Source organism: Gorilla gorilla, chromosome 13 (assembly GCF_029281585.2).
Source record: "Gorilla gorilla gorilla isolate KB3781 chromosome 13, NHGRI_mGorGor1-v2.1_pri, whole genome shotgun sequence".
Classification (NCBI taxonomy): domain Eukaryota; kingdom Metazoa; phylum Chordata; class Mammalia; order Primates; family Hominidae; genus Gorilla; species Gorilla gorilla.
This window is the reverse complement of record NC_073237.2, coordinates 63,800,673-63,815,590: the sequence shown is the minus strand read 5'-3', so window position 1 is coordinate 63,815,590 and position 14,918 is coordinate 63,800,673. Positions and strand designations below refer to the sequence as shown.

At 47.0% G+C, this 14,918-nt stretch overlaps 1 protein-coding gene across 2 annotated transcripts in view; it reads left to right on the top strand.

Annotated features, from left to right (window-relative positions):
* The first annotated feature begins 13,604 nt into the window (after positions 1–13,604).
* Positions 13,605–14,918, top strand: part of DMRT1 (doublesex and mab-3 related transcription factor 1) — a 129,526-nt gene continuing 128,212 nt past the window's right edge. The window contains exon 1 of one of the 2 annotated variants that reach the window (XM_004047747.5): positions 13,605–14,904. In XM_004047747.5, coding sequence (XP_004047795.1) covers positions 14,551–14,904 — 354 coding nt within the window. In that variant the 5' untranslated portion in view covers positions 13,605–14,550. The remainder of the gene's footprint in view (positions 14,905–14,918) is intronic. The other variant, XM_055350707.2, reaches the window with a different exon arrangement.

The window sequence follows — 14,918 nt, the reverse complement described above, 5'->3', positions numbered from 1 at the left end:
GACATAGCAGACGACTGTGACAATAATCATATAATCAACTCTGGCATATCAATAGTCATATAGAAATATATAAGCACCACTTTGGGAGGCCGAGGCAGGTGGATCACTTGAGGTCAGGTGTTCAAGAGCAGCCTGGGCAACATGGCATTTGTATTTTGGGTAATCTCTACCCAAAATACAAAAATTAGCTGGGTGTGGTGGTGCGCCTGTAGTCCCAGCTACTCGGGAGGCTGAGGCAGGAGAATCACTTGAACCCTGGAGGTGGAGGTTGCAGTGAGCCAAGATCATGCCACTGCACTCCAGCCTGGTTGACAGAGCCAGACTCTGACTCTTGGCTCATCTTTCTTCTGTAATTAGGTGAATTTTTGTTTCTATAATGTATCTCTAAAATGGTGTAGTTTTCTCCAACAGTTAGTAAAGCAGAAACCTAACAAGGCCTTCTTTGAAAAAAAAAAGATTGATAAAATACATAATAGCCTACATATATGTGTCTACTTAGGGTTTCAGTTGTTAAACGTTGAATCAGTCACAAAATATTCATTTTGCTATTCTCAATTCTCTACCCTATGTAAGTGACCTATGATAAAAATACAGGTACACTTACATTGTTATTTATCCTAGCAGTATCCATATGCTAATCTGTTTGACTTGTTTTTATTTTGTTGACAAGCTGAAAAATCAGAAAGACAGTGGCTATTGAACCCAATAGGGGATGTATCTGAGCACTTTTGGTGATATACATTTTAACTTCCAATTCATCTTGAAACTCTTAATGAAATTTTCTTTCAGTATTTGTTTTCACTGTTTCCTCTGTTCCTTTAGGTCTCTTATAGCAGAAGGCACAGGAAAGCTTCAGATAGTCTCCGTTTATCATATCATTAATTGTATAAGAAAGTATTTAAATAGACAATAATTTTGGGTGGATTATTAAATTCAGAAAGCAATCAGCTCCTTTTTAAAAAATAGTTGAGCCGGGTGCAGTGGCTCATGCCTGTAATCCCAGCATTTTGGGAGGCCATGGAGGGTGGATCACAAGGTCAAGAGATCGAGATCATCCTGGCCAACATGGTGAAACCCCGTCTCTACTAAAAATACAAAAATTAGCCAGGCATGGTGGCAGGCGCCTGTAGTCCCAGTTTCTTGGGAGGCTGATGCAGGAGAATTGCTTGAACCCAGGAGGCGGAGGTTGCAGTGAGCCGAGATCGTGCCACTCCACTCCAGACTGGCGGCAGAGCGAGACTCCTTCTCAAAAAAAAAAAAAAAAAAAAAGTTGGTTAGGCGGGGTGCAGTGGCTCACGCCTGTACTCCTAGCACTTTGGGAGGCCTGGGGGGGGTGGATCACTTGAGGCCAGGAGTTCAAGACCAGCTTGGCCAACATGGCGAAACCCCGTCTCTACTGAAAATACAAAAATTAGCCGGGTATGGTGGTGGGCGCCTCTAATCCCAGCTACTTGGAAGGCTGAGGCAAGAGAATTGCTTAAACCTGGGAGACAGAGGTTGCAGTGAGCCAAGATCGCGGCACTGGACGCCAGCCTGGGTGACAGAGTGAGACTCGGTCTCCAAAAAAAAAAAAAAAGTTGTTTAAAATAAGTTAAAATCTAATATAGCAGCCCAGGCGTGGCGGCTCACATCTGTAATCCCAGCACTTTGAAAGGTCGAGATTGGCAGATCACCTGAGGTCTGGAGTTCGAGACCAGCCTGACCAACATGGTGAAACCTCCATCTCTAATAAAAATACAAAAATTAGCCAAGTGTGGTGGTGCATGCCTGTAATCCCAGCTACTTGGGAGGCTGGGGCACGAGAATCGCTTGAACCCAGGAGGTGGAGGTTGTAGTGAGCCGAGATAGCACCACTGCACTCCAGCCTGGGCAACAGAGGGAGATGTGGTCTCAACAACAACAAAAAATCTAATATAGCGATTTGACATTTGTTTGCTCTTCACAAATTTCAAGCAGTACATGTATATTGTTAGTTTATCCCCCATCAAATTCAACTTTGCAAAATCGATTTTTTTTTTTGAGACAGGGTCTCATTCTGTTGCCCAGACTTGAGTGCAGTGGCATAATCTCAGCTCACTGCATCCTCGACCTCCTCAGGCTCAGGTGATCCTCCCACCTCAGCCTCCTGAGTAGCTGGAATACTGGCGTGCACCACCATGCTTGGCTAATTTTTCTATTTTTTTGTAGAGACAGGGTTTCTCCATGTTACCTAGGCTGGTCTCAAACTCCTGGGCTCAAGCAATCCGCCTGCCCCAGCCTCCCAAAGTGTTGGAATTACAGGCTTGAGCCACGTGGCCCAGCTGCAAAATAGATGGGTTTTTTGTTTGTTTGTTTGTTTGTTTTGAGACGGAGTCGCACTCTGTCGCCCAGGCTGGAGTGCAGTGGTGCAATCTCGGCTCCACTGCAAGCTCCGCCTCCTGGGTTCACGCCATTCTCCTGCCTCAGCCTCCCAAGTAGCTGGGACTACAGGCACCCGCCACCATGCCTGGCTATTTTTTTTGTATTATTAGTAGAGACGGGGTTTCACCCTGTTAGCCAGGATGGTCTTGATCTCCTGACCTCGTGATCCACCCGCCTCGGCCTCCCAAAGTTCTAGTATTACAGGCTTGAGCCACTGCACCTGGCCCAAAATAGATGTTTTTAAAAGCAGGTTTCGTCTTGAAGTTTCTTTCTTTTCTTTTCTTTTCTTTTTTTTTTTTTTTTTGAGTTGAAGTCTTGCTCTGTTGCCCAGGCTTGATCTCGGCTCGCTACAACCTCTGCCTCCCTACAACCTCTGCCTCCCAAGTTCAAGTGATTCTCTTGTCTCAGCTTCCCGAGTAGCTGGAATTACAGGTGTATGCCACCACACCCGGCTAATTTTTTGGGTTGTTTTTTGTTTGTTTGTTTGTTTTGAGACAGAGTCTCACACTGTCACGCAGGCTGGAGTGCAGTGGTGCATCTCAGTGTAACCTCCACCTCCCTGGTTCAAGTGATTCTCTTGTTTCAGCCTCCTGAGTAGCTGGGATTACAGGTGCACGCCACCACGCCCGGCGAATTTTTTTGTATTTTTAGTACAGACGGGGTTTCACCATGTTGGCCAGACTGGTCTCAAACTCCTGACCTTAGGCAATCCGCCCACCTTGGCCTCCCAAAGTGCTGGGATTACAGGCGTGAGCCACTGAGCCCGGCAATTTTTTGTATTTTTAGTAGAGACAGGATTTCACAATGTTGGCCAGGCTGGTCTTGAACTCCTGACCGCAAGTGATCCACCCCGCTCAGCCTCCCAAAGTGCTGGGATTACAGGCGTGAGCCACAGAGCCCGTCCCTCTTCTTGAAGTTTTAAGCAACTGATTCTACAAGAAAAACGTATGATGATAAACCATTTTTTTCTTTAGATTAATATGAGTCAGTCTCCTGATTGTTTCAAAACAGCAGTTAACACTGAAAAGTCATCTACAATTATCTTAAAAATAAATATCTTGGGGCCGGCGCAGTGGCTCACCCCTGTAATCCCAGCACTTTGGGAGGCCGAGGCGGGTGGATCACAAGGTCAGGAGTTTGAGACCAGCCTGACCAAGATGGTGAAACCCCGTTTCTACTAAAAATACAAAAATTTGCCAGGCGCCGTGGCAGGCGCCTGTAATCCCAGCTACTCAGGAGGCTGAGGCAGGAGAATCGTTTAAACCCGGGAGGCAGAGGTTGCAGTGAGCCGAGATCACGCCACTGCACTCCAGCATGGGCGACAGAGTAAGACTCTGTCTCAAAAAAATAAAAAGATAAATAAATAAATAAATAAATATCTTGGCCAGGCGAGGTGGCTCACACCCGTAATCCCAGCACTTTGGGAGGCCGAGGCGGGCAGATCACGAGGTCAAGAAATTGAGACCATCCTGGCCAACATAGTGAAACCCTGTCTCTACTAAAAATACAAAAATTAGTTGGGCAGTGGCACGCACCTGTAGTCCCAGCTATTTGGGAGGCTGAGGCAGGGGAAAATCGCTTGAACCTGGGAGGCAGAGGTTGCAGTGAGCTGAGATGGCGCCACTGCACTCCAGCCTGGCGGCGGAGTGAGACTCTGTCTCAAAAAAATAATAAATAAATAAATACCTTAATTTATCTGGATTATGAGTCCATTTTCTTTGAATTACTTTATTTAACCTGCATCACATTCAGTGCTTTTTCTAAATGACAAAGTTTCTCTTTTACATGTCAAAACTTACATTTTAACAATTTTCACTGGGGAAAAAAAATCTAAAATTATTCACACGCTTAAAAAAAGAGTAATGAGGGCAGACGCGGTGGCTCATGCCTGTAATCCCAGCACTTTGGGGGGCCGAGGCAGGTGGATCACAAGGTAAGGAGATCGAGACCATCCTGGCTAACACGGTGAAGCCCCGTCTCTACTAAAAATACAAAAAAAATTTAGCCGGGCGTGGTGGCCGGCGCCTGTAGTCCCAGCTACTCGGGAGGCTGAGGCAGGAGTATGGCGTGAATCCAGGGAGGCGGAGCTTGCTGTGAGCCGAAATGGCGCCACTGCACTCCAGCCTGGGCAACAGAGCGAGACTCCCTCTCAAAAAAAAAAAAAAAAAAAGGGTAATGAAATGAACATGACGTACTCCTTTGATAACTCATACAGGCATTAGTTGTGAAAACCAATCACTGTTTGTATAGTCTAATAAAGCAGTGATGACCCCAGCCCTGAGTAACACAGACCAGGCTTCCCTGTTTTATGGCTGTGCTGCCCCCTCTCATCAGCCTTCCATTTTGCTAGCCTGCCAGCCAATGTGCTGCTTATGATGTGCCACCTTAGTGTACCCCTCATCTTCTTAAGAGCCTGAGACAGGCTCTGGATGCTCAGATAACATCAGGATGCTGTGCTTGTGACAAATGTTTACCACCTAGAGGCTTTGTCATTTACTTCCAGTTTCCAAGCTGGGGTTCTAATTACTAACGTTGTTGAGAACATGGCATTTGGGAAGAACTAGCAAACTGCTCAGATCCTAAAACCTGCCTCCTATATCCCCTCATCTTCAATTTGTGCTTCAAAATTCCTCTTACAAGGGCCAGACGCACCGGTGGCTCACGCCTGTAATCACAGCTCTTTGGGAGGCCAGGGTGGGCGGATCACCTGAGGTCAGGAGTTCAAGACTAGCCTGACCAACATGGAGAAACCCTGTCTCTACTAAAGATACAAAATTAGCCAGGAGTGGTGGCACATGCCTGTAATCCCAGCTACTCGGGAGGCTGAGGCAGGAGAATCTGTTGAACCCAGGAGGTGGAGATTGGGTGAGCCGAGATCGAGCCATTGCACTCCAGCCTGGGCAACAAGAGTGAAATTCCATCTCAAAAAAAAAAAAAAAAAAAGAAAGAAAGAAAGAAAAAGAAATTCCTCTTACAGAATTAGAAAACAGTAATAGCTCACACTTGGACAGTCTTTATTCTCTCGTAGGCAGTGTTTTAAGCCCTTTACATACATCAATTATTACATCTTCACAACAGTTCTCAGGTTATTTCCAATTTTCAGATGGGGAAAGGGTGGCACAAAGAGGGTAAGTGACTTGCTCATAGGCATATGGCTGGTAAATAGCAAAACTGGGACTCCAACACAGGGAGTCTGATTGCGAGGCCTGTATTCTTACCTAAGATACGCAGGATCCTGACTGCCTTTGTTTGTCTGCATGGATGTTGGTGGGAACTCAAATGCATAGAGGAAAATGGTTGGTAATTAGGTTTCACTTCTGCAACCTCAAACATAGCCATCTTTCTGAACAACTAGGTCCACGCCAGCACTATCTGCTTTCAGGTTCCTCCTGTTCCTCCAATCCAAACTACAGTCAGTGTCAGCTACCAACAATGATCAAGCAATTTCTATGTGGCAGGCACAGAACAAACATCTGGGCATTTTACAAACATCCCTAATCCCTGCTATTGTCCCTGTGTAAGGACAGAAAGCTCAAAGATGCTGCTAACTGGTTTGTTCCAATCAGGCAGTGATTGGCAGAACCCACACTTACACTTTCATTCCTCAAACACCTCAAGGACAAAAGCCTCCATCACTCTCAATTTGCCTAAAGGATAGAAGCCAAATTCCTCACTGGCAGGCAAGGTGCCATGCTATCTTTCCAACCTTATCTCCTGCTGGGCTCCAGCTTGACTCCTCTGTTCCAGACTGGCATGTCTGTGCCCTCTCCCCCAACCTACAGGCACACTCCCAATGCCCAGCCTTCCATCCGTTGTTCCCATGACCTAGAATGCCTTGTTTTCTCCTTTCAGCCTCCTCAAACCCTGTGTGACTACAGTTCAATCTCCCATCTCATACAAGGTCCTCCTCCACTAAATGCTTCAGGTCCTAGCAGTCCCACTTGCCCCTTCTACCTGCTGGTAGGAGCAGTAGCACTTAGTGGAGGAGGACTCGTATGAGATGGAATCAACCGGGACATTGATCACACACAGCTGTACACCTTATCGTCAGTTCAAGCCAGCTGACTCACAGCTGCACGCTTGGCATAGGGAGCTGAATATTTTGATCACATAGTATCTCACTTCATATACATGGTCAGAGGCACCACAGAGAAGTTTCCCTTGACCTGTTGTACCAAGATCTGGGACAAAAACAGCTTTCTGTGGATGAAATGCAAAGTAGATGGAATTGATCATCAGTGCCTTCTGTAGCTGCCCCTCCCCACAAGTTCTTCCAATATGTAGCAGGTGTATATGTGTATATATCTGCTTTCTCTGTACTCTTTTTTTCTTTCCAATCGGGAAATAACAACCACAATAGAAGACATGTTACTGTGTACCACTTACTTTTCTCAGCACTCCACAAGTATTAACTAATTTAGTCTTCTCAGTAACCCTTTGAAGTAGGCATTAGTATTAACCCCTTTTTATAGGTGAGGAGACTGAGTCACGGAATGGTTAAGGAGCCTAAGGTCACAGAGCTTGGATTCAAAGCTATGCATTTAATCAATATACTATATTGCCTCACCAATAAAACAATGTATTGTTTTATTCTAATAGTAAAAGTAATGCCTGCTAAGTGTTAAAAAAAAATCAGACAGGGCGGGCGCGGTGGCTCACACCTGTAATCTCAGCACTTTGGGAGGCTGAGGCGGGCGGATCACTTGAGACCAGGAGTTCCAGACCAGCCTGGCCAACATGGTGAAACCCCGTCTCTACTAAAAATAAAAAAAAATTAGCCGAGTGTGGTGGCGGGCGCCTGTAATCCCAGCTACTAGGGAGGCTGAGACATGAGAATCGCTTGGACCCCAGAAGCAGAGGTTGCAGTGAGCCGAGATCCCAGCTACTAGGGAGGCTGAGACGTGAGAATCGCTTGAACCCCAGAAGCAGAGGTTTCAGTGAGCCAAGAACACACCACTGGACTCCAGCCTGGGCAACAGAGCAAGACTCCGTCTTGGAAAAAAAAAAAGTCAGATTGTAAAGTAGGAGAATACCATTCATAATCCTATCACACAGGGAAAATTAAATAACCTGCTCAAGCACAAATAAACATGCAATAGTTTGTATTTCAACAATGAAGAAAACAACAATGGAACCATACTGTACATTATGGGTAGTTTTCTTTGTGTTTTTTAATTAAAAAAATTTAAATAGCTTCTTTGAGGTATAATTTATATACCATAAAATTTATTTGTTTTAATCATAAGAATAATTTCAGTAAATTTACAATTTTGCAACCATTACTACAATCCAATTTTAGATCATTTCATTATCCCTAAAATATATTTATTTATTTATTTATTTAAACATTTTTATTATTTTGAGAGAGTCTTGCTCTGTCACCAGGCTGGAGTGCAATGGTGAGATCTTGGCTTACTGCAACCTCTGCCTCTGCGGTTCAAGTGATTCTCTTGCCTCAGCCTCCCAAGTAGCTGGGACTACAGGCACATGCCACCATGCCCAGCTAATTTTTTGTATTTTTAGTAGAGACGGGGTTTCACCATGTTGGCCAGGATGATCTCGATCCCTTGACCTCATGATCCATCTCCCTCGGCCTTCCAAAGTGTTGGGATTATGGGTGTAAGCCACCGCGCCCGGCCTTATTTATTTATTTTTGGAGATGGGGTCTCACTCTGTTGCCCAGGCTGGACTGCAATGGTTTGATCATAGCTTAGTGCAGCCTCAAACTCCTGGGCTCAAGCCATCCTCCCACCTCAGCCTCCCAAGTAGCTGGCATTACAGGCACAAGCCACCATGTCTGGCTTCCAAAAGAATATTTTATATGCATTTACACTTACTCCCAGTATCTACCTCTGGTTCCTGGCAACTGGCTAATCTGATTTCTGTCTCTATTGATTTTGCCTCTTGTGAACATTTCATATAAATGAGGTTATACCACAGGTAGTCTTTTGAATCTGGCTTCTTCTACACAGCATAATGTTTTCAAGGTTCATCCATGGTGTAGTACATATCATTACTTCATTCCCTTTGACGGCTCAATAATGTTCCATTGTATGGATATATCACAGTTTGTTCATTCATTCACCTGTTGATGGACATTTGAATTGTTTCAAATAACTAATGCTGGGCTGGGCACGGTGGCTTATGCCTGTAATCCCAGCACTTTGGGAGGCCAAGGCGGGCAGATCACCTTAGGTCAGGCATTCAAGACCAGCCTGGCCAACATGGTAAAACCCCATATCTACTAAAAATACAAAAACTAGGCTGGGTGTGGTGGCTAATGCCTGTATCCCAGCACTTTGGGAGGCCAAGGCGGGCAGATCACCTGAGGTCAGGAGTTCGAGACCAACCTGACCCACATGGAGAAACCCCGTCTCTACTAAAAATACAAAAATTAGCCGGGTGTGGTGGCACATGCCTGTAATCCCAGTTACTCGGGAGGCTGAGGCAGGAGAATCGCTTGAACCGAGGAGGCGGAGATTGCGGTGAGCCGAGATCACGCCATTGCACTCCAGCCTGAGCAACAAGTGTGAAACTCCGTCTCAAAAAAAAAAAAAAAAAAAAAAATTAGCTGGGTGTGGTGGCAGGTGCCTGTAATCCCAGCTACTCAGGAGGCTGAGGCAGGGAGAACTGCTTGAGCCTGAGAGGCAGAGGTTGCAGTGAGCCGAGATCGTGCCACTGCACTCCAGCCTGGGCAACAGCGAGACTCCGCTTAAAAAAAAAATGCTGCTATACATTTTAATGTACAAGTCTTTGCATGGGTGTATGTTTTCACTTCTCTGAGGAAGAGACCTAGTACTGAAATTATTGGGTCATATGTTAAGTTTTCCACAATTTTACATACCCATCAGCAATATACGAGAGTTCCTGTTTCTTCACATCCTAGTCAATACTTGCTATTGTCTATCTTTTTGATCACAGGTATCTTAGTGAGTGTGAAGCAATAGCTTATTATGTTTTTTATTTGTATTTCTCTAATGAGTAAATACACTGAACATCTTTTGGCTATTTGAATATTTTCTTCGGTAAAATGTCTGTTCAAATCTTGTTTTGTTTTTTTGACAGGGTTTCGCTCTGTCTCCCAGGCTGGAGTGCAGTGGTGCCATCTCAGCTCACTGCAGCCTCCCAGGCTCAAGTGATCCTTCCACCTCAGCCTCCTGAGTAGCTGGGACTACAGGTGCACACTACTACACTTGGCTAATTTTTAAATTATTTACAGAGATGGGGTCTCCCTATATTGCCCAGGCTGGTCTTGAACTCCTGGGTTCAAGATATCCTCCTGCCTCAGCCTCTCAAAGTGCTGAGATTGCAGGTGTAAGCCACCATGCCCGGCCATATTAAACCCATTTTTCAATTGGGTTGTCTTTTCATTATTAAATTGTAAGAGTTGTTTATATATTCTGGATACAAATCAGATATATGATGATCAGATATATGATTTTCAAATATTTTCTCACAAAATGTTTTGGCTTGTATTTTCATTTTCTTTTCTTTTTTTCTTCTCTCTCTTTTTTTTTTTCTTTTCTTTGAGATGGAGTCTTGCCTTGTCGCCTAGGCTATAGTGTGGTGGCGCCATCTTGGCTCACTGCAACCTCCATCTCCGGGGTTCAAGCGATTCTCCTGCCTCAGCCTCCCGAGTAGCTGGGATTACAGGCACCCGCTACCACGCCTGGCTAATTTTTGTATTTTTAGTAGAGACAGAGTTTCGTCAAGTTGGCCAGGCTGGTCTCGAACTCCTGATGTCAGGTGATCTGCCCACCTCAGCCTCCCAAAGTGCTGGGATTACGGGCATAAGCCACCGCGTCAGGCTGTATTTTCATTTTCTTAATGGTATCTTTTGAAGACACAAAAGTTTTGAATTTTGGCGAAGTCCAGTTTGCCAGTTTTTTTCCTTTCATCACTTTTGCTTTTTTTTTTTTTTGAGATGGAGTCTTGCTCTGTGGCCCAGTGCAGTGGTGTGATCTTGCCTCACTGCAACCTCTGCTTCCCCAGTTCAAGCAATTTTCCTGCCTCAGCCTTCTCAGTAGCTGGGATTACAGGCGCAGGCTGCCACGCCTGGCTAATTTTTTGTATTTTAGTAGAGATGGGGTTTCACCGTGTTGCCCAGGCTGGTCTCGATCTCCTGAGCTCAGGCGATCTACCAGTCTCAGTCTCCCAGAGTGCTAGGATTACAGGCATGAGCCACTGCGCCCAGCCCACTTTTGCTTTTGGTGTTATGCCTAAGAAGTCTTTGCCCAACCCTGACATGTTTTAGAACTGCCCCTCCCCCCACTTACCAATATGTCTTGGACATATTTCTATTTCAGTAAATACAGATCTGCATCATCATCTTTATGGCTTCCATGTCTGGAAAAAAGGAGAGGAGAGAAAGGAGACAACAAAGCCAGGCTACTTGAAATATCCAGTACAAATTTGTTCATTCTTGGGGCCTTCCTGTCTCTACTTTTTTTTCTTGAGGCAGAGTCTCACTGTGTCACCCAGGCTAGAGTGCAGTGGTACCATCTCGGATCACTGCAACCTCTGCCTCCAGGGTTCAAACGATTCTCTAGCCTCAGCCTCCCAAGTAGCTGGAATTACAGGCGCCCACCACCCTGCCCAGCTAATTTTTGTATTTTAGTAGAGACAGGGTTTCATCATGTTGGCCAGGCTGGTCTCAAACTCCTGACCTCAAGTGATCTGCCTGCCTCGGCCTCCCAAAGTGCTGGGATTACAGGCATGAGCCGCTGCGCCCAGATTTTTTTTCTTTTCTTGAGATGGAGTCTCCCTCTCTCGCCCAGATTAGAGTGCAATGGCGCAATCTCAGCTCACTGCAAGCTCTGCCTCCCAGGTTTTAAGAGATTCTCCTACTTCAGCCTCCTGAGTAGCTGAGATTACAGGCATGCACCACCACGCCCTGCTAATTTTTGTATTTTTAATAGAGACAGGGTTTCACCGTGTTGGTCAGGCTGGTCTTGAACCCCTGACCTCATGATGCACCTGCCTCCGCCTCCCAAAGTGCTGGGATTACAGGTGTGAGCCACCGCGCCTGGCCACTTTTTTTTTTTTTTTGAGGCGGAATTTTGCTTTTTTTGCCCAGGCTGGAGTGCAATGGCACGTTCTTGGCTCACTGCAACCTCCGCCTCCCGGGTTCAAGTGATTATCCTGCCTCAGCCTCCCGAGTAGCTGGGATTACAGGTGTGTGCCACCATGCCTGGCTAATTTTGCATTTTTAGTAGAGAAGGGGTTTCACCATGTTGACCAGGCTGTTCTCGAACTCCTGACCTCAGGTGGTCCGCCCGCCTCGGCCTCCCAAAATGCTGAGATTATAGGCGTGAGCCACTGTTCAGGGCCTGTCTCTATTTTTGGTGGTCTCCTGTCTGGTACCTCTTCTGTGGTTTGTGAATAAATTTACTAGGCTATTAACTTCATCACAACATTTTATGTTATAATACCCTGGTCACAGAGATTCCTAGCCCCGAATTTTCTGTGGGCTTAAATTCCTCCTTCACAGATTCCAGTAACAGGATGCTTATAAAGAACATATATTCCCCTGTAATTTGGGATTTGACAGCTGTTTCCTCCTGCATCTACTTCAGTCTCTAGAACTGGACAGGACCTTGGGAATGATTCAGCTCCAGTTTATATATTAAAATACAAATATGGGTCAGGCACGGTGGCTCACACCTATAAATCTCAGTGCTGTGAGAGGTGGAAGGAGGAGAATCACTTGAGGCCAGGAGTTTGAGACCAGCCTGAGTAACATAGTAAGCCCCTGTCTCCACAAAAAATTTAAAAAATTGGGGCCAGGCTTGGTGGCTCACGCCTGTAGTCCCAGCACTTTGGGAGGCCGAGGCGGGTGGATCACGAGGTCAGGAGATCGAGACCATCCCGGCTAACACGTTGAAACCCGATCTCTACTAAAAATACAAAAAATTAGCCGGGCATGGTGGCAGACACCTGTAGTCTCAGCTACTTGGGAGGCTGAGGCAGGAGAATGGCGTGAACCCGGTAGGCGGAGCTTGCAGTGAGCTGAGATCGCGCCACTGCACTCCAGCCTGGGTGACAGTGCGAGACTCCATTTCAAAAAAAAAAAAAAAAAATTGGCGTGGTAGCACATGCTTCTAGTCCCAGCTACTTGGAAGGCTGAGGCAGGAGGATCCCTTTAGCCCAGAAGCTGGAGGCTACAGTGAGCTATGACTGTGCCACTGCACTCTAGCCCAGGCAACAGAGCAAGACTCTATCTCTAAAAATTAAATAAATAAAATATAAATCTGGAAAAAGAACATAAATATTGGATAATAGCAATTGACATGCGTGTTTTAATGGAAGATTGTTTTAATGGAAGATTTAAGTGGTTATCATTTATAAGTTTCCAGAATGGGATAGATTGTTGCATCCTAGCTCCTGTCAGGAGTAGAGCTTCACTGGTTTCACAGGTAGGGTATGAGGTGCTGTGTAAAGCTAGAAGCTTCTTTTGGAAGTAATTTTCAGACAGAGAATACTAATGGAGAAATTTCAGACTGAGGGAAAGGGCCTGTGAGAGAGGCCTCAGAATTAGAGCTCCAAAGGCAGATTCGAGGATTTCAGAACTCAGTGCTGAAAACACCAAACCGCTGAAAGAGGTGGCCACAGTACAACCATTTTGATGGGAAGTTGAACAGGGTGACCATGCCTCTTTGGAGAAATAATCCCCTAGGTCTGGAGGCGGCCCAGGATCCTGAAGGTGAGTACCAGTGCTGGTGGAAAATAAGGAGCATTCAAAGTGCATTAAGACCCACTCCGGGGTCTTTAACTTGTTAACATGGAAAACAATAGCAAAGTACTGCTGGGGCCCCCTGCTGTGTGTATAGAATATACCGGAAGACTAAGACATGGAGACACCAGCTGGGAGCTACTGCAGAGATTCAGACTTGAGGTGAAGGGCTGGCCTTAGGGGGGCACGTGGGTGTGTAGGAAGAACTGCTCAGCAGGCCTTAGGGATACATTTGTTGTGCAGGTGCAGAGAGGACACAGGCATGGCTGGGGCGGGAGTTCAGGATGAGAACCCTGGGACAGGCTGTAAGATGATCGAGCCAGGTGTGTGTGTGTGTGTGTGTGTTTAGAGGTATAATGACATACAGTAAAATGCAAGATATGAAGTGTAGAATGAGTTTTTGATACATGTTTACATCTGTGTAACCACACCCCCAGCCTCAGTTTTTTTAATATATATGTTTCTTTTTAAGTTTGAGTTTCCCGTGCCTGCAGAGTCTAAGTTTAAACAGCCTCACAGACAAGAAGCTATATGCACCTGAAATGAACGGGAACACGGGCTGCAACAGTAGATCGTAAAGTTATCTGGAACGAAAGAGGTAGAAGTGTTGCGAGCAAATGAAGACAGGTGCAGGAAGGGATAAACGGAGAACAGAAAGTTCCAACCTTTGAAATTTTTGAAGTGTTTGTGCCCCACACACTGAGGATTTTCTTTGCCGTATATAGGGCAAATCTGATTTACCCTATAAATTTCTCAGGCCTTCCACCTCATATTTAATTCTCTTAAGCGAGAAAAAAATTTTTTTTCTGACTTTGCTGCTGCCAAGGTCGGCTCTATCAAATCTGGTGCGTCTCTCTGGGGGAAAGGGAGCTAGAAGACCCCATAGGGTGGTTTGCACCTCCTCTAAGCATGCAAGCACGGCTCTGGTCTTGACCTGGGGAGCCCAGCTTCCTCGGTGCACCGTGCTTTGGCAACCGGGTCTTGGCGCCTCCGAGAGCGGGGGGAGGGGTGCCACGCGATTCCCAGGCCGCTGTGTATCTCTCGGTGCGCTTGCAGGGACCCTGCAGCAAAGCCCTGGATGCTTGCGGTCGGTGCAAGTTTGCAAGCAGCTGGAGAGCGGTGGCTGGAGTCGGGGGGCGGTGGGCGTGGCCACGCTCCCTCCCAGGCAGTCCCGGGAATGTTCTGAAAAGTATCCAAAAGTTCTGAGTCGCGCGCGCGCGCGCCAAAAGAAAAGGCACAACCCCCCACCACTCCGGGCGTGGCGTGTCCAGACCTCGCCACTCCAGCTGCGCCTCCGGCTGCAGCGCACACGTCTCCTGCGCCTCCTCCTCCGGAGCGTCGCTGTCCGTCGGGTTCATCCCTCGCAGCAGTCTCCAGGCGAGAGAGGGGGCCAGAGTGCTCGCGCTTCTAGGGGCACCATGCCCAACGACGAGGCATTCAGCAAGCCCTCTACACCGTCGGAAGCCCCTCACGCCCCCGGGGTACCGCCGCAGGGCAGAGCCGGGGGCTTTGGCAAAGCGTCTGGGGCGCTAGTGGGGGCGGCCAGCGGCTCGAGCGCCGGGGGCAGCAGCGGAGGAGGAGGCTCCGGCTCCGGGGCGTCGGACCTGGGTGCCGGGAGCAAGAAGTCCCCGCGGCTGCCCAAGTGCGCACGCTGCAGGAACCACGGCTACGCCTCGCCGCTCAAGGGCCACAAGCGCTTCTGCATGTGGCGGGACTGCCAGTGCAAGAAGTGCAACCTGATCGCCGAGAGGCAGCGCGTGATGGCCGCGCAGGTGGGTGCGGGCGT